Raw genomic sequence first — 25222 nt, forward strand, 5'->3', positions numbered from 1 at the left:
TCATCGAACAAAAAATTGTAATGATGTAATTTTATGGCGAACGGAATAATCTCGTTCTGAAATTTTCTGTATTTCTTCAATCAATTCTTCATCAAACAAACCTTCTAAATCTTGAAAAGCATCCATATTAAATATTTAATAATTCGTATGACGAATATTTCCAAAAATGAACTAATCAAATATAGGTATAATAAACAAATAAACCATTTTTGATATATATTAAAGGTTAAGTTCCTACTAAACTACTTAATTGACACTTGTGACTGCCTAATAACGTATTTGGCGAATAACTTATGAGGGTATTTGGCAAACATTTCGGACATATGTCAAGCGACTCTGTAAATGTTGAAATTCACCGGTGAAAGTAGACATTCTCCAAATTTCCAAAAAAATTATCATAAAAATAATGACATTAACATTGTTGTTCTTTAATAAAACCAACGAAGACGTTACATATCAAATCTATCTAATCGCTGCTTGACATGAAGCAATGCAACGTGCAATGCAATGCAAGGCGAAAAGCATGCGCAGATGAAGTGCAGCTGGTTGTTTCATGCATGCATTTTGCACTTGCAACATTATTGTTTTGGTACAATTTTTATTGCGTGCAAGCTACAATTCTAGAGAGAAATCTACTTACTTTTCGCGTAACAACCAACCTGTCCATCAGGCTCCAAAAGCGATGAAGCAACAGATATAATTATTTCCAGTTATTCACAGACACGTTTTATCTTTGCTTTTTTATTTTATTTTGAAACCGGTCTCAAAATATTGAATAAAATTTGACGTTAGGAATTTGTTTGATTTACTTATGGAATTTTCATATTAATATAAAAATCTATGTCAAACTGTCTTGAAAATTGCGAATGGAAATAACAATTCCGAGACTACAGCATTTTTAAATAAAATTAGTATTTGAACTAATGAATTTATTCCAACTCACAAATATTGCATTTACTAAATATTTGAATATATAATTTTATTCAAATCTAGAAAAAAATTTTAAAAGCTATCCACTGTTATATTTCAGCACTCTTGTATTTTCCTCTCTCGTATCGCCTTGAAAATATTATATTTCTTTTTAATTGAAATTCATTGGAAATATACATAATCTCAACTTTCGTTATCGCTATTCTCCACTTAATAAATACGAAAGTTTTAATGACCATTATGCGGAGAGTTGATTTTAATTTAAGAGAAACTACTAAGAACTTTCTACATTTTGGGCAGAAATTAAATGTTCGTTAAATATTGTTCGTTAAATATATATTAGTTACCTGAAAAACGAGTCTTTTAAACGATAGCTTAGCCGTTGATCGCATTTATTAAGTATATTTTTGAAACAAACAGAACAAATTCTCTCGCTTTTTTGAAGTATTGTTGCCCTAATTTAGTATTTTAGAGTTTACTTTTAAGTTATGATGCACAGCTGGGTGTAAACGTTATCATAACCTCGCCATATTGTCTTATAAAGGCTTTCCGTGTTGCTGTGCAAATAATACCGCTACAAGGCTTGTAGAGTGGGTTTAGATGATAATCCGCTTGTGCAAACATGTATTTACATCTTTATTATATACTTGCATTTATATGAAACGTCCCTGTCAAAATCAAAGACAACATTGATAAATTCCAAAATAGTATCTTCTGAAACATAATATATATGAGAGATTTATTTTTTGGTTATTGCTAAGAATCTCAATTAATATGATTATCAAATGAAAGTCTCTAGCCTAGAACATATTATATTTTGTATTTATACCGGGCAAGTAGCAGCACTGCTACGTCACTGTTTTTCTAAAACTGAAGAGGCATGTTCAGTTGTTCTTTTAATTCCGCATTATGTTTTATTGGTGATATTTGTGGAGAAGCTATTAATTAGACGCTCTTTTCTGTATAAGTACAATTCAAAAAATTCTCATACTATGATGTATTTTTCGCGAACCGTAACCGTTATCGATCATTGGTTCCTATGTTGGCTAAAATTGGCTGTATTATTCAGAATAATTAACATAAAAATAACATTAAAACTCAGTATTCTGTTGACTTTAATAGTAAGTGCAAAAAGGAGCTTGAAAAAATATACTATGTATTTTCATTGTAAAAATAATTTTCAGCATTACACTCTTCTTAAGCTAAGTGAATATTTAATAATAAATATCAATCAAAACATCAATGATATATAAATTTTCAAATGATTTATTGAAAATAAATGTATAACACTTAATATCTTCAAAGTTTTTGATATTTGTTGACCACCATATACAATGGCAGTATCATTTGAATTGGAAGTTCTACCAATTGTCAAATGTAATGTTCTCAGATGAATCTAAATTGTGTTTATGGAGAAAAAACGGTTATGAAGATGACTTATCCCAGTATACACAAGAGCATCTGAGATGGAATTAGTAGTCGGTTCCTTTGTTGAAAAAAAATTTTCTTTGTGCACGATGAGGCTAGACCACATAATTCAAAAATTGTACAAAATTACCATCAGATATCGAAGTAGAGCTAACAGATCTGACCTTAAATTAGAGACTCTTTGGAATGCATTTTAGAGTCGCTTACGATGAAACTCCAAGCATCATCTCAAGCTACAAACTGTTGTTGATGCCAAAGAAGAAAATGCGCGTTATTGAACTCTGTTTCGCTTTTAATTACTTTAAAATGAAACATAAAAACTATTAATAGAAACATACGTAGATAATTAGGTCTCTATTAATCAATAAACTTGATTAGTGAATGATTTTCATACTTAAATATTAACTTTTTCTCTCTGATTATATAAGTATTGTTTGTAGATTTACTTTAACTAGAATAATATTGGATGGATTCACAACTCAATACAAAAAATACAACGTCTGCGCTTTTTACCAATTCTACGGAAACTAATAGAATGAATTGTAAGCTTTTTTAGGTATCGTCGCGTCGCGTTCGTTGACAGAACGTAGTTTTATGCGAATCTCGGCAGATTTTATCACATCATGTGTCTTCTGAGTATTTTATATAACTTTGCTTATGTGAAAACTAGCGGTCTATTGGTATAATACTCATGAATTTGTAGAACAGAAAACCTATGCGTTGTATTTTTTTTTTCAACTTCTAACAATCTAGTCAGAATCGATGAAGCAACGAAAAATCTCTCAGAATTTCTAGACGAAATTGAGTTAACAAAGTGTTGATGATTTACATATTAAATTAATATCCAATTTTTCAATTTGTTTATAGTGAATAGCACACTAGGAATAATATTCCATTCCCATTTTTAGTTTCAAAGTTTCAGTTTGAACAATCAGCCACTACAAAAGGGAATTCTATTATCTTCTCAACTCATATAAATTAATCTAATGGTGAAAACCTCGTTTCCATAGGACTTCATGAGCAATTAAATTTCAATTTCCAGTTAATTTCCTACCAAATACTTTGAAAAATAAGATCTTACGAGGTGTGGTGTGTTTGTGTAATTTTTAATTCACAATAACTTACTTCAAATTTGAGAATAAAATAATAAATAAATTGAGGGTTGTACTATAGAGGGATACATATCCATCCATTAAATCATATTTTACGGTAGAGAATAGACGTGTATTATCTCACCACTCCTGATGGTAACCAATTAAATTCAGTTATACAATATGTCTCTATTTTATGCTTCATTAACGTATCGTCTCGAATTACCTAATTTCTGACTTATATTAATGTGACTGTAAAGAATCATAAATGTACCTATTTAACTTCTACTTATTTATTGTCAACGTCTTACTTAAGCGGTTTCATATGTCTCTTAGACACTTGAAGTTCTAATAACTAATCAAATTATTCACCCTTATTTTTATATTGATGTGTCGTGATGACCATAAATATAATTAATTATGGCTTTTGTATATAATAGGATAAGTATTTAAGAGAATATAAACACGCATAGAGTGTTCTATATAGTCTTGACATTCAACGATAACTGTAGTCAGATTATTGAAACCGGTTTATTTATTTTTTATATTAATAGACAGTTTTTCAAAGCTGTTAATTAAGTTATTTAATTCGTGATCCAACTGCCCAGTAATATTTGTGGCCAAAAAGTACTGAAATAGTGATGTAAAGTGAATTATTAACAATGTACAATGTGAATTGAAAATATCTACAACGTATTCGTTATTTTTGTTTGGCAATAGTCTGTAATAGTCAAACCGTTCACAACCACAATTACACAATTAGCCCTCCCTTACAGATCGATTTTCGCATTTGTTTTTATTCATTGGTAAGAACTTTTCGTGTTGTAATTTTGATATATCAACTGAATGAAAACTTCCTTCATAATAAAAATGAATTTTTTTGGAAAAATATTTGCCAAACTTAGTTTACATAACCGTCTATTCGTACTTTATTCACAAATCCAGAGAAGCTTGTTTCGAACGTCCTACTGTATCCAAAGTTTTTAACCAGCATCTTGTTATAATCCTTTTGTTGCACTGCACGTAAAAGTTTTACATACTTTTCTCTATAGAAGAAAACAAAGTTCGAGTACACGTACTTAAAATATTAAAACGCCGAAATCTCAAAATCTTTCCAACACGATGCGAATACTTTCTTATCGAACTTTTAAAGCGAACAGATTATTTTGAAGATAGTAATATAAATGTTGATTAAAATTGAAAGATAGATATATTTTATGAGATAAAATAAATGTTCACTGTTGAGTATTAGATGACAAAATAAAATGAAAATTGTATTTGATTTTCACTTTTTTGCTAGGAATCTGCTGACAATGGATCGAGAATCTTTTAATCTATTTCATTGGTGTTCAATTTCTAGAAAGGGATTGTTTATTTGACACACTCAATAATAATATTTTAATGTGCTCTCAGTATTACAATCGTACCCAAACCAAGAGAGTACAATAGAACCTCTTTCATTTGACCCCCATAAACTTTGTTGACTAGATAGACATTGATGAATCTTGAATAATTTAAAATTTAGTTGATTTTACTCGCATATAAGTCATCTATTTTACCTTTAATTGATATTGATTTGAAATATTTACAGAGGAGCTGGAATTTGAAAGTGGTGATTTCATTTTACGCTTGAAAAAAAATTTCGTTCAGAAGAAATTTAATCAATTACTAAAAATTGAAAATTCGGTTGAACAACCTATGTAAATGGACAATTTCAATTTTGTTACTAATAGCGTCTTGAACTTTTTAAATCACCATGCCATTTCAATAGAGAGACGTTCACAAATCCAAGCGTCGGGTCTCTCCAGAAACTCTGAGCTTACTGCGACCGTTCCGCTGTATTGGTAAGGCCCACCTTTACTTAACCCCACGCCTGAACGTGCGCTGTGATTTACAGGTACCAATAGAACTGTCGGCTGAATAGATTTTGCTACAAATTTAGATATTTAATTTGGCCATACAACTGAAAATAAGCGATTGAGCAATTTTGCGTTTTATAGTTAAAAGATCTATCCCTACATCAACTATAATAGTCGCAGATGACTTCGGAAATACTGGCCTGTTTATATTTCCGGTTTCGGTAATTTCAAGCATTTAGATACATCTTTTGCCATAAAGCGAAATTTATTTATTCCTACAGCCTGTTCTGTACATGAAGTTTTGGGTTGGGTTATGGTAATTGGAAAAAGCATGTCTTGTCTGGATGTTTAAAACTTCCAATTTTCTTTGTGAATTTAATAGAATTTGTCTTTGAAGTTTCTAGGAACTTTTGTTGGTATCGGGTGATCCTTTAAAAAGGACAGAATTGAATACAGAATTGAAATCTCTCATGCCATCAATTTCATCCCAACTAAATGTCTCTATAAGGTGAAAAGCTGAGCAGCCTGAAATTATAACTAAAAATACAATGCTTCATAAATTTTTTTCTTATCTTCATCATAGCTTCATCAGCAAGTAATTTTCATTGAGTACATTTCTTAAAATTTGTTGAACTTCTATAGACGTTGAGATTATTGATATCCAGATTGCAATACCTCAATCGGCGTATTCATTGGAATTTTATCAACCAACAAAAAGATGATTCGTTGTGTGGAGTGAGCAGATCGGATCACTTTTTAACTAAAAATAAACGAATAACCACCCTATCCCCACTCTCTCTTGATAATGCCTTCAAACTAGAAGCCGAAACGTCGAAAATCTTTAAAATTCAACAAGAAATGTATTAATCTATTTAATATTTCGTACACTATATCTTGTCTTGAGCTCATTATATTTTATTCTATTTGGGTTGATGTTAGTTTTTCAGAATATTGCCTCTTAGCAATTTGAGGTTTTTTATTAGTTTTAACTCATCCTAATCTCGTTTCTGTCTACTATAAATAATGATTCTTTTAAAAAAATAATTAAATTGATAATAATTGAATTGTTATCCACAGCACATATCTTTTCGTAGGATATAGATCTCCACACATAATAGGGAAATCATTATATTACTAAAAAAACTTGGCAGATAGAAGAAACAAGGTATATATTGAATCTGACAAAACAAAAAAAAATGAAGAGAAATAAAATATTACTAGAGACAAAAGCAAAAGAAGGAAATAATGAAGTCGAAGTCGGGTATATAAAGTTAAATATTGGAAGTAAAATTTGAATCAGGATAAATTAGCGACATAGTGAAATGATCAAAAAAACTGATAACTAGATCTTAACAATGAAGAGAAATAAAAATAAAAAGAGAAAACCACTGAGAATGGCAAAGAAATTTTGAAAATCGCACGGAAGAGAAACCAAGGATTAAGCTAGAGGGTAGAATAAAGGACAAGAAAAGGAGGCAAAAGAAAATGAAGGAAACAAACACAAAAAAGATAAATTGGAATATATGATATTAACTGTAATATAATAATAATTGTACCTTAATGGAAGAGAGTTAAAAGAGAGCAAAGGTATTGATTAGTGTGAAGAAAAAAAGGAGGAGAGACAAAAATGAAGATTATTGGATTATTGAATGAATAATGAACTTATTATCACAACTACATACTCTCGAGGACTCATAAAATAATAAGAGAAGTCCAAAGTAGACAACAAAAATTCATAAAAGAATTACTACCTAGTGAGTAAATTTTTGTGGTAAAAAGCTAAGGTATCAAAATCAGAAGAGAATCGGTAATTGCAATAGTACCTACTGGTGAGGGATTGGCTAAAAATAACAAACAGAAAGTAGTATGCAAAACAAAAGCAGTAAATGGAAACATTAGATATTGTAGAGAAATTATAAATAAAAGGAGATACCAAGAAATTATAAAAGAAAATATAAAACACAGCAAGAAAATACACAGTAGAAGAAATGGGTCAAAGCAAATGAAAACAGAAATATATAAAAAAGTAGCCTGAAGTAGCAGAAGAAAGAGAAATGAGATTTCTAAGAAAAATAAAGAATAAAAGAAGATGCCACAAAATGAAAGATAATTTTAAAACAGAAAATTTGAAGTTGAAATTAGTTTAAAACAAAATCGAGGAAGGTCAACTAAGATGATTTGACCACGTCACGAGAATGAGAGAAGAAGTTGAAGTTCGAACTTATGAAAACAAGAAAGAAAGATTGGGGAGAATTTAGATAGGAGGAACAAAAATGACGAGAGAAAAACGAGAAATTTTATAGCAGGAAATCAGACAACAACTAGTAGTTAAAATTGACGTGTCCATTAAACTAGTTCCTAATTGAACTTACCGAAATTTTACGAGGCATGTTTACATACATATATAGGTGTTTTCGACAATGACAAAAAATTATTTCAGACCACGGATAAAGATATCTCATTATCCATACTTTCCACCTCCGACCAATCCACCTATAAAGAAAAAAGTTATTAACATGATTTTTTACATCATTTAGGAAGTGGGAAGGAGCTCCATTGTGCATGAACCGCATTTATCTACGAATTTTTTCCCATAAATGTAAATTATGGGAAATAATAAAATGGTCTCGTGTGAAACCCACTTCATCAGTAAACAGTACTGTTCCAGTCTTTCTAGATAATCCTCTAATTTCATGGTATGCACTTTCTGGATGTGAAAGCGGTAAAGAATAGTTGTTATTGATATGTTAAATTGTAGTGATATTTTCCGTACGCTAGTTGTAGGATCAGCATCAAGTACATTTAATGCATTTTGCTTTAAAGCTGTTGACCTTCGCCACATTTTTTAGTAGGACACTTCCTACAATATCATTCTATGAAAAATAATGGAAACTATTACTTATGTGTACAAACCTGTTTGCCGTAAGCTATGACCAACTCCAACAAAAGATCTACAGTCGGGAATATTTCTGCTCAAAGAGGGTTCAGTATACAACTTTCTGTTAGTTACCAGAAGCCAGACCATACATCAAATGCATGTCGTCATATTTACTAAAGGTAAATTCTACCATATTAAAACTTTGAATACGATGTGATAATTATTGATGACAGGTTTTGGAAAGATTGATAACAAATTAAGTCGCTAGCTAGTTTCAAATGAATATCACTTAGTCAACTTATTGGACAGTAACCCACTAGATGAATAATAATTATTAATCTCTTTCAACTTTATCCTTTCGCCAGTAACATGATCTTCGATAATATGAAGTAAAAATGTTTATTTAGTTATTCATTAGTTCTCCAATAAATGTTTGATTGTGTTTCAATACCTCCTGTACAAAATCGATGTTGATTTTTTGTTTGAATTGTACAGTGGGGATTTTCATCTTCCCATAAATATAAAATGTGAAGCCACCTTCACCAGTAATCAGTACTTTTCCAACAAATGTCAAAATATCAACTTCCTGTAAGTATTTTCAATAAATAATTACAATTTATGATAATTTTCTTTAGAATGTTTCTTTATGGCGAACGGTTTCCTTGGCATGTACAATGATCTAAAAATCTACATATTTTCTAAACCATAAATTTTATGTGTCAAACAAAGAGTACCTTTTTGTTAAAAAATTATTTTTCGTTATCTTTAGATTGTACAGGTCGTCCCACAGCTACGGATTGTTAACCGTTGGGCATGAACCGCCCTTGGCCTTCAGATAATTCAAAATTCACAATGTTCGAATTTATAATTTAGAAAATATACTTAAGTTGTAACTTTGAAGGCCGATAACTCAGAAACTAGGGCTCGTATGAGAACATTTATGTCACAGCATTATTTCCACGTCAAATACTCACTCCCAAATTTTTTGTATGAAGTACCAGAACTATAAATGAACAAATGACTTTTTAGGGTCCCACTTGGCATGGCTGTTCAGGTGTTCACACACATATGACCAACACCAGAATTACAGATATTGAAATTCTAGAAAGGCGATATCCGTTGCTTGTGCGGAAATTCATGTTAAGACCCAATAGTGGTGGATACGGAAAGTTCAGAGGAGGCGATGGTGTAGTGAGAGAACTGATGTTCAGGTCAGCTCTTACTCTATCTGTTCTTACCGAAAGAAGAGTATTGCAGCCATATGGTTTGGAAGGTGAGTTATTCTATTTATATTATTCCATACTTTAAATAGATTGTAAAATAGTACAATGAAATTTTCAAACATACTGTATATCTTCAAAGAGATAGTGAAATCAATTTATATTTTTATTGAAGTGTTAGTCATCTTCCCGATTTATGTTGATTCGAAGGCCTGTAATAATTGGGGACCCTTTAAAATATTCTTCTGTCTGCAATAACTAGTTTGAAATACTAATTTTCATCTATTACATTAGACATGACTTCTTATATTTCGTTTTTTTGAAACTCTGAAATCATTTAGTAAACAGAACATTTAAAGGGATGGTTATAAACCAAAACTAGTTGTAACATTTTTCAAGGAATTGTTGAAAAAAACTATTGAAATAGAGCGCTAGTATTATTTCTAAATCACAAAGAATATTTACTACTGTGAATCTAATATAGCTGATTACAATGAATTCAAACTTTTGGATATTTGAAAAGGAAGGCAGAATGTTCTGGTTATACTAGTCTTGGATATTGGCAGTTATAATGTCGATCTGGCAGAGTATATTGGACGAGTATTAGAAAATTCTTATTTTGAAGTATTTTAGAGACCACGCACCGAACTCTGATAAGATGAATAGAGAGAATGCTATCTCAGCGCCAAGGGTACACTTAGTTTATTTATCGAGACGGTGGTGTTCAAGCGCTGCCCACAGAGCCAAGTTTTGTGTCCCGCCCTGGAGTATTTGGTCGTTGTCAACTTAATCGCAGACCTAAGTAACGCAGGCGTATAAACATAGGTCTATAATGGCGACTTACTTATTCTTTGTCAGACAAAAGACGCCGTTCACATGCAAAGGACCCTGGTGCCAGTCTGAGGAGCTAAAGGTTAATTTAAAAAATCAATCTACTTCTTATTTCTCATTAGCTTTGGCTTTCGAAAAGGACTGGCAACTAGAGAGGGTTTGTTCAGCATTTAGGTCTTGGTCTTGGAGATGTCAACCGTAACGTATATTTTTGCTTTATAGATTTTGAGGAGGCATTCGACAAGGTCGTCCGTCATCATAAACTAATAAATATTCTACAGGCAACTGGATGGAGAGCAAAGATATTAATTTTATAGCAAATCTTTACTGGAATGAAAAGCAAATTTTCGACTCGAAGATAAATTAACTCCAGATATCAACATTAGGAGAGGAGTCAGATAGGGCTGTATACTGTCACTACTACTTTTCAATTTATACTCGGAATATATATTCCGAGAGGACTTTGGTGAAGATGTTGAAGAAGATATAAAAATGATTGACTCATAGGAGGGTTAACAAACGTTATTAGAATATTAGATCAAATGGTTGAGAAATGTCAGGAGTATGGAAGAAAACTTGATACCAAAAAGGCTGAGTTCATGATCATCAGCTAAAATTCAGTAATCGATGGTGACCATATTGTTGACAATGAGACATTAAAACGAACGGAAAAGATTGACTATTTGGGAACAACTATTAATGATAAATGGGATCACTCAACAGAAAAACATGTTCCATTGAGAAAGCTGAAGCAGCATTCATTAGACTAAAAAACATCTTGTAGTCACGTTTACAACTTCGCGTCAGTGTATTATGATGTTTTCTATTCTTTTGTATGGTGTGGAAGCATGGACACTGACGGAAGCAACTCTTACAAAGCTCGAAGCTTTTGAAATGTGGATATATAGGCGTATGCTCCGAATCAGCTGGCAGGATAGAGTGCGTAAAGACGACGTTATGGTGCAAATGAGAATGGAGAGAGAAATTATAGGATCTGTTAATACCAGAAAATTATCTTATTTTGCACATGTAATAAGCAGTCCTGATACGTATAGTAGATTGCATCTTATCATCCAGGGAAAAATAGAGGGAAAACGGAGTCTTGGGAGAAGAAGAACATCATGGATGAAAAATATACGTCAGTTGTTCGGTCAGACAACTAGTTCACTATTCCGAGCTGCTGTGAACAAAATTATCATAGCCAACATGATCGCCAACGTCCGATAACGGACTCGGCAATATAAGAAGAAGAAGATACAATTCGAAGCCGTACATGCTGAATATACTCAATAAATTGCTGACTGGCAGTTACCAGATGGCGCCTGCGACCAGTAATAATAAAGGTCTGGATGCACATCATTGGCCTCAACAGTTGAATGTAGACACGTGATACTTACGACCTCAAATCCACAAATGCAATTGTGAATATCGATAAGAGACATCGACAACATCAGAAATTTGTAGAGTGGAATAAAAGAACTCAAAAAAAAACGACAGAAATCTATCCAATGATTCATGTAGCTTATTTTTCATTGACAGTCATATTCATTTCAATAATGGTCCTTCTATAATTTCGCACTGGAAGAAACACCATCTACGAAAAAATTTTCAAAAAAGAAAATCTATAATACTCTGGCATAAACTTCGATCAGCTCTATAAGACGAGGATGGGTCTTAAAGTGAGGAAAATCTACATTAAAACGTCGGAACATTCCTAACACAACTATGTGTAATATCTCTGTTAAAATTAGAATAGAGATAAAATTATCATTTCATTTCATATTATCATTTATATATAATTATCATTGTTATTACCAATCTTGTACTTTCCAATAATGAATCATCAGGCTACTTCTCAAGGCAGTGTTCTTGTTTTTAACTAAGAGTACTCAACATTGTAAATTTTCAGAGAAAAATCTTTTCAGGTTGTTGCCCTGAGCAACGTTTCCCTGAATTTAATATTTTCTGATATCGCTCTTTTCTCATTTTGATTTGCTGACATACCGCGTCTAAAGTTTACCGCCTTACTTGGCGCCGTCGTGCTCCACAAGCTGAGAAACGCTGGTTTAGTTGAATATTAATAAATGTGATCTTTTAATTGTAGTACAGCTTTGAAACCCTTTATTCATATAAGTTTGAATATTCAAAATTACCAAGCAAACGATATATATTTTTTTTCGTTCATTGTATTCAAGGCGGAGAACCAGGTAGCCGCGGCATGAACCTTCTCATCAGAGCTGATGGAAGAATTATTAATTTGGGTCCAAAAACGGCAGTTTTAGTACAACCAGGGGTAAGTTATAGCTTTTATCCATTACCATAATGTTGTTCCGGTTAAAAGACACCTACTTATCAGTAATAATGTGTATGTTTACGAGGGTTGCTATTTACGTTTGGAGATAAACAAATACAAACTAATATTCATAATTAGATAGGGCTTTATTGTTTTCCTAAACATGTGATTTGAGCGTATCAATCGCTTCTTCAGGTATAGAAAAACGTTGAAATCGCAATTTATTTTTGTTCTGACGAAATAAGAAGAAATCATTGAGTACCAAACAAGCATTGTATGGCGGATGAGCGATCAATTTAATGTTTTGACTGCTCAAAAACTATTGTGTTTGAATTGATTTCGCTATTATGGTGAAGAATGATTCGTCTTCTGCGATTGGTTTCCCTGATTTTTACCAATACTTCTGGCAAACCGATGCTGGTTTACCATTCAGAATTTACCGTTCTACTTGTTCTACTGAAACAGTGAGTTATTCCGAAAAACCAGGCGACCATTTTCTTCAAAGTGCTTCGTGCGCGAAGCGAAACTTTTGTTTTGTTTGTCGATTGGTGTTTAGTTTAGATTTATATGCATATATTCACGATTCGCCAACGCGAACAAATCTATTTACAGCCACATTTTCATGCAATATTGAATATGTACGAGTGGAGCTAATGTCCAAGTATTTTTCAATCTCAAGGTTTGTTATATTAAGAACCTGCAATATCAGTTTACGCACAGCTCGATATTTTCTGGCACAACAACCGATTTTGGATCAACTTCACGAAATTGATACAGTACCGAAGTAGGACCTCGATTGTATTCGGAAAAATCGCGAAATACGGTAGCTCGAGACGACGCGCGACGCTTCATCATCAAAAGTCGAAGAGTTGATCGGCAAACAGCTGTTCGTTCAATCGTATTTTTCTCTTGATTCTCTTCAAATATTCTTATTTTTTTTGTATGATTGTTGTTTCCATGGCGTATATAATCAGTGGTCTTTTAGATCTTCTATATATCTTTCTTTTGTTCTGCCTATTTGTGTGTCTTATTGTTTGTCCTAGATAATTGAACAAGGACACTGTTTCAAATACGTACTTCTGTATCCATCTGTATCTGTATCCAATTGGTCCATAATTTTTCGACTTGTCTTCATATATTTGGTTTTATCTAGATCGACATTGGATCAAATTTGTTTTAGTCCGGTAAAATTAGACCAAAAAATAAGAGTGAAGCTACATAAATTCACATCTAGCTGCAAATCAGTAATCTTGTTTAAAATACAATTGAAAATAAAATTTGAATGTTCCCCATCATTTCCGTGTATGGAAAAAATTTTACTCAAGGTCAAAGGTTTTTCCCGATTATTAGCAAAACGGTGAATTTCATCATAAAAATACTTTACATAAAAATTGTAGATCATAAAATTATCTACAAGAAACGTATCAATACTTTTTTTCCTACCAACGTTTCTGAGATGTAACGGTTCAATAAGTTGTAAAAGTTATATAATGGTTCAGACTTACTGTCAAGTTTAATGGCTATAATAATTGCAGGAGAAATACCAAGGCTGCAGAAGGACATCGTCGAACTTCGTCAATTGATAATTTATTTAGTGAACAGTTCCCACCAGTCAACAGAAATTTCTTATAAATATTCACAACAAGTCTCGGTTCATTTCAATGTTTTAAGAAAAGTTTACTGCTGAAAAGATATTGATGAAACCATTAAATACAACAACTTTTACAACTTTTTGAATCATTATATCTCAGAAACAATAGCTTGTAGGGAAAAAAGTTTTGATACGTTTTTTGTAGATAATTTGATCTAAAATTCTTGCTGAGGTATTTTTATAATAAAACTCACCGTTTTGCTGAAAATTACGAGAAGCTCATTTTTTTTGACCTTTGATCTCGAATAAAATTTTTTCCATACACGGAAATGATGGGAAATGATGGGGGGACATTCAAATTCTATGTTCAATTGTATTTCCACTGATTTTCAGCTTAATGGGAATTTATGTAACTTCGAATGTCTAAATTGACCGGATTACTTATAGTATAAAATATTAAAACAAATAAAAACGTCGTCGACTACGGCGCAGGAGACTATATCGCATTTTTACCTAAAGCGATCAGTAAATATAAACAAAAATCTAGATTTATAAAAGAAAGTTTCCATAAAAATATTATTTGATATATTTGACGACAACTTGTAAAATTATATTGATTTATAGATCACCTACAAAGTGAATATCATTGCAACTACAAAAATTTAATTGATAACTTTTACTTATTTTTGAGAGAAAACAACTGAAAACAAAAGAAATTAATGTTGTATTTTTGTATGCTAAGTAATATTTTGATACACACATCAGGTCGAAACGTCAAATATTTACCTGTTTCCAAAATCACATTTCAGTAAATTTAATTAATTTTCTCCTGAAAAAATGCCCAAAATATCTTTTATTTCGGCACATCGACAGCTATAAAGGAATTAAATGCAAAAAACCCGAGCAAATGAGAGTTATCATTTTACCAACAAAGTGAAGATTTTTTCAAAAATATCGAATATATTCCAACTTCAAATATGTCTTTATGAAGAGTAAGCATATTCATCGATTTCAAATCTCGAGATTCGAGTGAATCGTTTTCTTTTAAGCTAAATGTTGACTCTTGCTTCCCTGTAAATGATTCAATATAACAGTGCAAACAACTGTTGACTTTTTAATAATATCTCCTATTGTTTAACTCGGAAATTGCCCTATCATTGTGGTCGCCATTCAATCTGATTGTTGTTTTAATTATAATGCATTCATCTACACAAAGTTGGCTATTCCGTTTGTGGCGCAGATTGTGATCTATTGTCCTTTATGTTATTCATTTTATGCACTAATCCGTCAATCTTTTTGATGTACGTTCATAAACTTTTCGGAATCTCCTTGACAAAAACAATTTTGAATAAAGAGGGAACAATTTCTTTTATCATAATATCTATTATTTGAAAAATTTCTTTGCGTCCAATAGCAGTGATCTTTTATTATTTTATTATCAATAATATTTGTAAGAACTTTGGCTTATACGAGGGCTGCTACTCAAGTTTCGAGATATTGCAACACTAATGTGAATATGTCAAATCTGACATTGCTAACTTATAGTTGAGATTTTTAATGGTGAATGTACCCATAACGTGTTGTGTCAGTCATAAGAGTGCTATATGAGTTGTTTACCGATACCTGACCCTTCGTTTTGGTCAAAAAATGGACTCAGATCGCGAACATTTTCATGCGATGATTTTCTATGACTTTCGACGAGGATTACACGAACAGTAGTGTGCTGATCAAATCGCTTCGAATTTTGGTGATGAAGCCGTGTTTCGCTGGTTTTTCGATTCTAAACGTGGTCGCACTTTGTTACAGATTGAATTTCATGAAGGTCGTCCAAAATCGGCTGTTGTGCCGGAAAACATGGATGCTGTTTGTAAAGTGGTATTTTAAGATCGTCATGTGAAATACTAACAAACCACTTATTTTACGTTTCAGACAGATGACTCAAGGTTAAATCATTTTTGTAGTTGAAGTTCAGAGCACTTGGTGGAGTTGCTGGTAAATGTGGATCAAATTGGCAAACTTGACACAAAACTTAAAAATTTAATGTTGGTATGCATTGTGCAGGTTCTCTTCGTTTTTGTTAATTAGTCATTATAGTTGTGTTGACCTTGTGTTTTTATATATTTATTTGTATAGTTTTAATTGCGTTCAAGATATTTAAAGGTCTTTCAATGAATACTGGGTATCACATTGCAAATCTATTGATGTAATGCATTTTTTCCCAAATCCTTGTAAGGACCTAGAACGTTTTAATATATGGTTGCTGGCCATAAACAATACCCAATTGAATGCAATGGATACCTTGTCCATGTACCATGCAAAGAGAATTTGCTATAAGCGTTTTGATACAATTTATTGTTTAACTAGATCTAAAGGACTACAAACCAATCTTCTAATATCCTTATTCTCATTACAACTAATAAATTTCCAAATTTATTCGTGTCTTATAATAATTTCATTCCATTTTTTATGATACTTCATTTAAAAAGTATGCGACTTTAAGAAATATTATGATCAACAACATAAGACCCCAGTCGACGTCAATTTGGTGAAATAAAATAATATTGTCGTGATCCATCCTAATTAGCTGATCTGTGGACATACCGTGAGCTTGAAGCATACGTGGGTATTGATTGCACTCGCCTACATTCAATGTTACATGAATATTTGACTGTCACAAGATTTGTTCGCGTTGGATACCGCATAATCAATGCTTAAAAAACGCTTGTGTCAAATGGCACAAAGAAATACTGAAAAAATGTAATCCCAGTGCCTCAAAAGACGTGACAGGTTACGAATCATGGATCTATGCTTATTAATCCGAAATTTAACAACTATCGACTGCATCTATCGAGTCTCTCAGACGAGCCAAATCCAATAAAAGTGTTAATGCACGGAGTACTTTGAGGCAAATGGTCGCCTGATTTTTCGGAAACAGGATATATTGCCAGCGTCAATTCTGATTGGTACACCAGTATTTTTTCGCCAGAAGTAATTGAAAAATCAAGTTAATAAATCGCCAAAGACGAAATCCACCGTACAGTCTTTGTTTGGCACCAAATCATTCCTTCTTATTTCTGCAGATCAAAAATAAATTGTGAGATCAACGCCTTTCTACTCCTGAAGAAGCTGTTGATGCGTTCAAATCACATGTTTTGGAGGTACCTAGATCTGAGTGGAAAAAATAATTTAATGATTGAATCATACGCATGCAAAAATGTATTGATCTTGATCAAGTATATTTAGAGAAACAATAAAATTATATCCAATTATAAATATTTGTCTATTTTAAAACTTAAATAAACCCTCGTAAGGCTTCATATTGTGACGAGCGAGACAACATCTTCTAATTTTATCGTCAATTTTATGTTAATTTATTAAAAATACTCTTGCATGAATTTGTTGTTAATATATCGATATCATACGATGGGGATGTACTCGATGGATGGAGCGTTTATTTCAGCAACATTTTCAGGAGACATGGGTTTAATTGAGTGTGTCTCAAGATCCTAAACTTACATTCCTACTGCAACTTGAATGATCTCCAAACACTCTGTTTAATCCAATTTTTCCTTCTTATATTTAAACTAAAATAATTTCTTATATTGTTCTAAATAATAAAATATGAAAAGTGAATCAAAAGTGGAGTGGTAAATGATGTGCATATTTTTTTCTAATTATTATCGTCTTCTATAATTTTAACGCAAAGCAAAACAATGAGAAACTGCCGTATTTTCAACTTGTAAAAGACCAAGAATAATATTTCATTTGGTAATTACGTAGTGGTAGGGAACGCGCCTGTATAATGTAAAATTGCGCTGCTTTTTTGCTACAACTGCGATAGAGCTGGTTCTAATTCTACAATCGTTGTCGAGCTATGGGCAAATAACTATGGACGCTATGATCAATGCTCCCGCTAGTTGTAAGATACGAAGTCAGATACGTTTTCTACAAACTGAAGAATACAGTGTTGCCGACATTTATTACAAGACAGTGCAGTGTACGGTGAGAACAGTATGAGTGATAGTGCTGTGATATAATAATTCAAGATATTCAGTGGTCAAACTAGCGAAGATATAGCTACCGCAAATGATTTTTCACAGAATTTCCATAAATTTCACGGCCTTTCTTGTATACAATACTGAGTTATTTACTGTGGGTTTGTTGATTCTTGAAACTGTGCTACACGTCGATGCGAATAACATTAACATAATCGCTTTTTGTACTTTATAATTATGAGAAAAACAATTTTTCAAATACTATTGTTGCTGTACAACAATGTAGGGAAAGTCAAAGCAACATATGCACACAAGATCCCCCAATAAACAAAATAATTTCAAGTTTCACAAAGACAAAAAATGTCTGCGGCGTTTTGAGACTTCTGTTCGATCTTATACTTTAGGCTCTCGTTACGACAAAGTAATTACATCATGGTTACTATTGAAATATGTTGTATCTTGTAGCGTTATTTGTTTATATTATTTTGACGCTTAAGATTTTGTGTTTTTATAATCATCAGAAGTTACTGTTGATCTATAAGAAAATTTATGTCTGGTGTTAGAGTTCAAATTTGTTACTACAGTATGAGGTAGTCATTTTAGTTATGTTTTCTATCGACATGATGTTTCATTAAGGATGAGATATGTTATAGTTTCTGCCGATGGATGAATATTATTTCTGACGTTGGGTGAATTAACCACTTACGACCAAGAAATTATCAATATATGAATTGAATAGCTTTTAAGAAAACTCAAAGGATATGAGGAATATTTTCAAAAGAAGTATGTGATATATGCAAAACAAGTGTGGAAAAAAAATTGACACCATAGTAGACGCCCAAATAAAGGTAGAAATATAAAAGGAAAAATATACATTAAAGCGATATATTTCAAGCAGGACAATAGAAAACTATGTAAAATAGAAAGAATAAGGCAAACATTGAAATGTATGTTAGCCGAAGAAATCGGAAACAAATTAGAAAGTGACAGCAAAAGAAACTCACAAAACAATTGAATCTTTAGGAAGTAAGATACAAGACGAAATCTACACAAAGGATGATAATGATAGAATTTTAATGGAAAACGCAAAATAATGGGGAGATAAAGTTGTATTCTAATGCTAGTAACACAGTAACTAGAAATGCTATTAATTATCGCGACGTTAACCGTATCCACGACTTAACGCAATAATTTAAAAAAACGGCATTAACATTGCCGTTTGGCATTACGTGATAGCCACACTACGTATTGTCAGTGTTCGCCGTGAGCGCCACAGAATTGCACCTGTTTATCTTTGAAATACGTACTAAGGATATGGAGTGGTGTAATGAAAAATTAATTGCGTTTCTAGAGATTGCAGAACCCTGGGTGCGTCAATCTAATTATCATTTGACCAATTATATTTATGTTTCACTTGTCTACGGTATGTTTGCAGCGAACTGACAACAGTATAAAATAGAAAGTTTAACATGGTACCGGTCATTCTTATATTTCCAAACAAACTTTAAGCTAATAAATATAAAAAGACTTACATCATCCACTATCTTCTTTTTCTGTTTTTTTTTCTTCATTCAGTAATGACTCAATAAATTTAAATGTTAAAAATTTACACTCAAGAAATACAGAGCTTTGTCAACGTCCATCTTGCTTGAATCAAAGTAAAATTATTGCCATTTTTATCGCCAATAATAGGCATTCACGTTGACCGTTAAAGTGTAGCCACCTGCTTTAGGGCGTTAAAAATTATCACAATAATTATCGCGATAATGGGCATTGACGTTAGCCGGTAGTGTGGTCCCAGGATAAGCAACTACTGATGAAAACAGAAGATAATAACGTAAAAAATAAAGAAAAATAATATCTGAAATGTTAGAAGCCATGAGAGGGAAAGGGTTGGACTTATTCACAAAAATATGCAAAATAGTTTGAAAATCATCATCCAGTTTTCGCGCCTCTATTGACATGTTTAATGATGAAGAAAGTTTCGATTAACTGCGTCCTAAAAATACATTGCAGCGTGCAAATATATGGCATCTTCTCTCCTTAAGGGAAAAAATTACCTTTCCAGGTCGCCATTTTCAAAAATTTTCCTATTTTGTAGAAAGATAGTTGCGTTTAGTTATAAATAAGCGTTGTTTGAGCATTTTTTGCACATTTCAGTTTGAAGCCTTTCCATGTGTGTAGCTCTCAGTCTATAACAATAATATTTAATAGAAATTTCAATTAATAGATCCTAGCTCTATATTCGCATGCTAAGCTCAAACTTCGTATTTAATTATTAGATTTGAAAATTTTTAATAAATGACTGTGGTTTGGAGAAACATAATGTAATTAAATAAGGTAAGAAATGCTAATTTGGTAACCGATACCATATTTTTCATAATAAAGTCTTTATAACTTGAATACAAATGGTCTTGAATGAGAACAAATTTGTGAAATTGTGGGGACCTTTCCGTATAACTTTATATGAGAAATGTTAAAACGAGATATCGGACTTTTACTATCTATCAAATGGAAGCTGCAAGAGTTAAGATGAGAAAAAACGAAATATTTTTCTAGTAATAAAAGATTATTGGAATAGGCGCCGGGAGAACTTGAACAGTCTGATTTTTTAAATTCGAATATAACAAATATACCTCCAGTTTTCGTCTTTAAATGCTGCAGACAGTTCATCAAAATAAAAAAGTTTCTCATATGTTCCTAAACATGTTTCGTGCAGAAAATAATGAGTTGCAGAATTGGGATATTTATTGAAACTTCCCTAAAATGTTATAGTTATTTAAAAAGGCAAATTATTTATAATTACGAGGATGGCCTGAACTAGAGATAGTTAGTTAAAAAATACCACAGTATTAGAAAGTACACAATCTATAAAGCATATGTTTCAAGTTTGAGGACACCACGTTGGTTATTATTTGTTTGGCAGCCATCAGTAGTGAAAGTTTTCAGTGAATTTGTAAACATGGAAAAATTGGTCATCGATATGTGATACTTTTATTTGAAATGCCTTAGCTCAATCAATTATAAAAGCTGAACTAGATTCTACTCTCTACTTGAAAAGATCAAAATTGAAATGACTCAAAAGGCATTTGTGAAGTACTCCTCAATGTTAGCAAACAGAAATCTAGACCTACGCGTCAGAATAGGATTCATAGAATGTTATGTGTGGTCACTACTTCTGTACGGAGTGGAAACTTGGACCTTGAAAACTTGAATGATCGAAAAACTTGTGGCATTTGAGATGTGGCTCTATAGATGCATCCTGAGGATACCCTGGACTGACAGAATCACTAATGACGAAGTAGTAAGACGCATTGGTCGCACAAGAATTATTAAGATAAGAAAAACATCTCACATGGGCAGAGTAGAAGGAAAGACTCAGCGTCGGAGAATTGTTTCATGTTGCGAGGGATAGAGACGCATTTGAAAATGTGGTCGCCAACCTTCAATGAGAAGACGGCATGAGAAGAAGAATAAGATTCTACTCTGGGTGAGACTGTTCCTTAGTTATCAACAGTAAAATATTGCGTAGTACAGTTTAAACGACGCCGTATGACCTGCAAAAAGTAGTATAGCTGTGGTCGACTAAACGAAGTGACGCATCCCGAAATGTTGAAGAATATTGATAAAGGGGTACTAGATAATCGTCGACTGAAAAAAACGCTATCTAGCAGACAAAGTAGTTATTTCAACTTAAAATTTGGACATGAAAAATCTGTGCCTCGGTTTTTCATAATGGAATAAAAACAGATAGATAAAACCATAGATGAAACGTGGGTCCATAACTTCACACCCAAAAAAAGGACAATCAAAAAATGGTCTGAAAAGGAAGGACCGACTTAAAGGAAGGCAAAGACCATTCCATCTACAGGCAAGGTCATGGTGTCGGTTTTTTGGATTGACTACTTTGCAAAAAAAAACTATCAACGGCAAGTATTTAGCGAACTTATTGTGACGTTTGAGAGAAATCAATTAAAAAGGACCGCATTTGACTAAGAAGAAAGTGTTGTTTCATCAAGACAATGCACCAGCTCACATATCCGTTATTTCAATGGCCAAAATTAATTAATAGATTTTTAAATTGATACCTTATGCACCCTAATAGCCAGATTTAAGTCCCTCCAATTATTTTCTGGTTCTAGACATGGAAAAATGACTCGGCGGTCAAAGATTTTCTAACAATGAAGAGGTTATTGAACATCACTGGGAAAAGTGTATAGAGGTATTAGAAGATAACATTGAAAAATATCTATATTATTTTCCAGAATTTTTTTACTTCCTTTGTTGGGCAATGGTACTTCTGGGACCATCCTTTTATATATGTAGTTATTCTCATTTATAAACTTCACATGAGATGATTTCGTTAGGAACTAGCAGTTGACTTTGGATCATAAAAAAAGTTAGAGTTAGAGAGCATTAAATTCTGTACCATATTTATAATGAATACAGATAAGGTATAACCTATAGGACACAAGATATTTACAAGAAATAGACTTTTAACCTTCGATTCTTAAAGTTCCTCACATCCAATCATAAGTATGTGGAAAAAAAAAGGTGTTTATATCCAAGACCCAAATCAAATTAGCCAATGGTAATAATTTTTTTGCAAAAATTCAAATATTGTACTTTGTTGAGATATTTTTCAGAAAATATCAATGCATCAATTTGATTTCATACATTAATTGCTTACATATTTTGGGGGTTGGAATATGACTTTACCTTTTCTAAAATTTCAATCTTGGACATTATGAGTATAGCGCGATCTATCCAAAAATTATGACGTTGCACATAATCGACATTTGTTGTGTATATGACAACATCCTGTGTTTATTATTATTGTATGCGAAAAATAGCAATTGGGAGTACGATTACGAATACGATTTATTTGAAGGAGGAAGTGCCCTAATTCAAATTCGTCTTTGATAGAACAGGTACTGATACATTTTTGCAGCCTCCTCATTTTATTATTATTTTTTTTTAAGTCTTGTGATGATGGGTAGTATTGCGCAATTTCCATCTGCGATTTTTTTTATTATCACTTACTGTTAATTTTGGCTCTGAATTGTTGTTATTATGATTATTTTGATCAAGTAGTTACTGAAATTATATCATCTTTATCCCAAAATATTAGTTATATTGAATATATCAATGATTCATTTGCGTGCACTTTCTGCTAAAATGGTTTTCTGTTTTATTTTTGTGCTGCTAGATTCTATAATGTGCTCATTCTATACGATTTCCAACCAGCTTTATCCAAAAAGTTCATGAAAGCTTACGATTGTTCGTACCTATACAAAATACAGGAAGAAATATTACTATAGATATCTATTACAGTAGTAAAATATACAATAACCTACGTACTTTACTTACAACTTTTCTTCTCTAGAACTCTTTATTACTTTCGAGTATCAGAGTAATGGGGCTCCAGTTTTCATTCTCCTTTTCCGAAACTTGATGCAAAAAATTTTTCTGAGTTATAGGCCTTTAAAGTTGCGAAATCAGAACTTATATATGAGTATATTTTCCAAACTATAAATTCGAACATTATGAGTTTTTGACGGATGATCACGTATGTTCATGTAGTGTATTTAACTGAATGAATAATTCTACACTACTATCTGAGGGCCAGGGGCGGTTCATGCCCAGCTTTCACAGGGACGACCTCTACAATCTAAACATATCGAAGATTAATTTTTCAATAAAAAAAGTATGATTTTCGCTGAAGAAAATGATCGTAAATTGTAATTATTTATAGAAAATACTTACAGGAGATATTAAAACACAATCAAACATTTCTAATTGCATACTGTCGAACATAAGGAGAAAATTGAAATTTTGAAAAATTTAGTTGGTTAGCCTATAACATATAATTGAATAAAAACAAAAAAACTCTGATTAAAGTTCAAACTGGGCATCTTGCACTTCTACACACCGGAGTTTAAGGAAGATATTTCTGTGAATTCCAAAATTCTATCTTATAGTCTTACAATTCTATCGATCATTTCGTTGTGTTTACTAGTGTTTTTGCCTTTCAATATATCTTCAACAAATGAATCCATTGTATTCAATTCAGGGGAATGTGGTTGTTATGCAAATGAACCTCACCTACCAATCCACCCATTATGAAAATTATTATTGAGATGTTTTTTCACTTCACATTAGGAAGTAGGAAGGTGCGCTCGAAAATCCTAAACATTCGCAGAGAGATGTGATTCATGCACGATGGAGCTTTTCTCCACTTGTTCGAGGTCATCACGTTCCTCTGAATTGGATAAAATGGATCCATTTTTTGGAAATATCTTAAAAGCTTGGTATAGGCAATACCAATGAACACAAGGAACGAAATGATCGATAGAATAAACTTCCATTGGGAAGCCATGAGGCAGAATCTTGCAATTCAAAGAAATATCCTCCGTAGACTCCAGAGGTGTCTAGAAGTGCAAGGTGCCCACTTCGATCATTTATCATAGTTCATTTGTTTTCATTTGATTAGTTGTAGGCTAACCAACTGAATTTTTCTGCATATCAATGTTTGATTGTTATTTAATACCTCCTTAGCACGTATAGCGATCTAAAAATGTAAATATCTCCTAACCCATAAATTTCATATACCGTATGAGGCTATTTTAAACGAGTGCAACCCGCTACGCATGATTAGTTTAAGTCCCGGCTGAAACTAATAGCTATAAAATGAAACTAATTTTCTAACAAAAGAGATTTAAAAACAAGAGAAGAATTTGAGTTGTCGGTGCCATTCTTTTCGCGGATATATTTTCCGCGTGTCTTGAGCACGAGCCTGTCCTATTAAAAGATGCTCTTCGCTGGTGACCAATACATTGGTATCAGAGTGTAATACCTGACCACTTCTCAGCCAGTAAATTCTGGGAGGTGGCATTCCAGCAAGTGCCACACATTTCAAATCTACTTGATGGTCGAGCTCCACCATATAAGTCGACTCGGGATTAGCTTCGAATTATCAACATTATCAACAACATAAAATCATGACATTGAAATATAGGTTGAAAATTTCGTCTATTAAAAATGTTTCTAAAAAATTTACCAGTTTATGTTACTTATTTTGGACACATACTGTATTTGATTACATT

General features: G+C 32.3%; 1 protein-coding gene across 2 annotated transcripts in view; it reads left to right on the forward strand.

Moving 5' to 3' along the window:
• The window catches only part of LOC130444258 (5-oxoprolinase), a 169458-nt gene that overhangs the window by 118688 nt on the left and 25548 nt on the right, over positions 1-25222 (forward strand). For both annotated transcript variants that reach the window (XM_056779321.1, XM_056779322.1), the window contains exons 16-17: positions 9216-9459; positions 12433-12530. In XM_056779321.1, coding sequence (XP_056635299.1) covers positions 9216-9459; positions 12433-12530 — 342 coding nt within the window. The remainder of the gene's footprint in view (positions 1-9215; positions 9460-12432; positions 12531-25222) is intronic.

This window comes from Diorhabda sublineata, chromosome 5 (genome assembly GCF_026230105.1).
Source record: "Diorhabda sublineata isolate icDioSubl1.1 chromosome 5, icDioSubl1.1, whole genome shotgun sequence".
NCBI classification, from domain to species: domain Eukaryota; kingdom Metazoa; phylum Arthropoda; class Insecta; order Coleoptera; family Chrysomelidae; genus Diorhabda; species Diorhabda sublineata.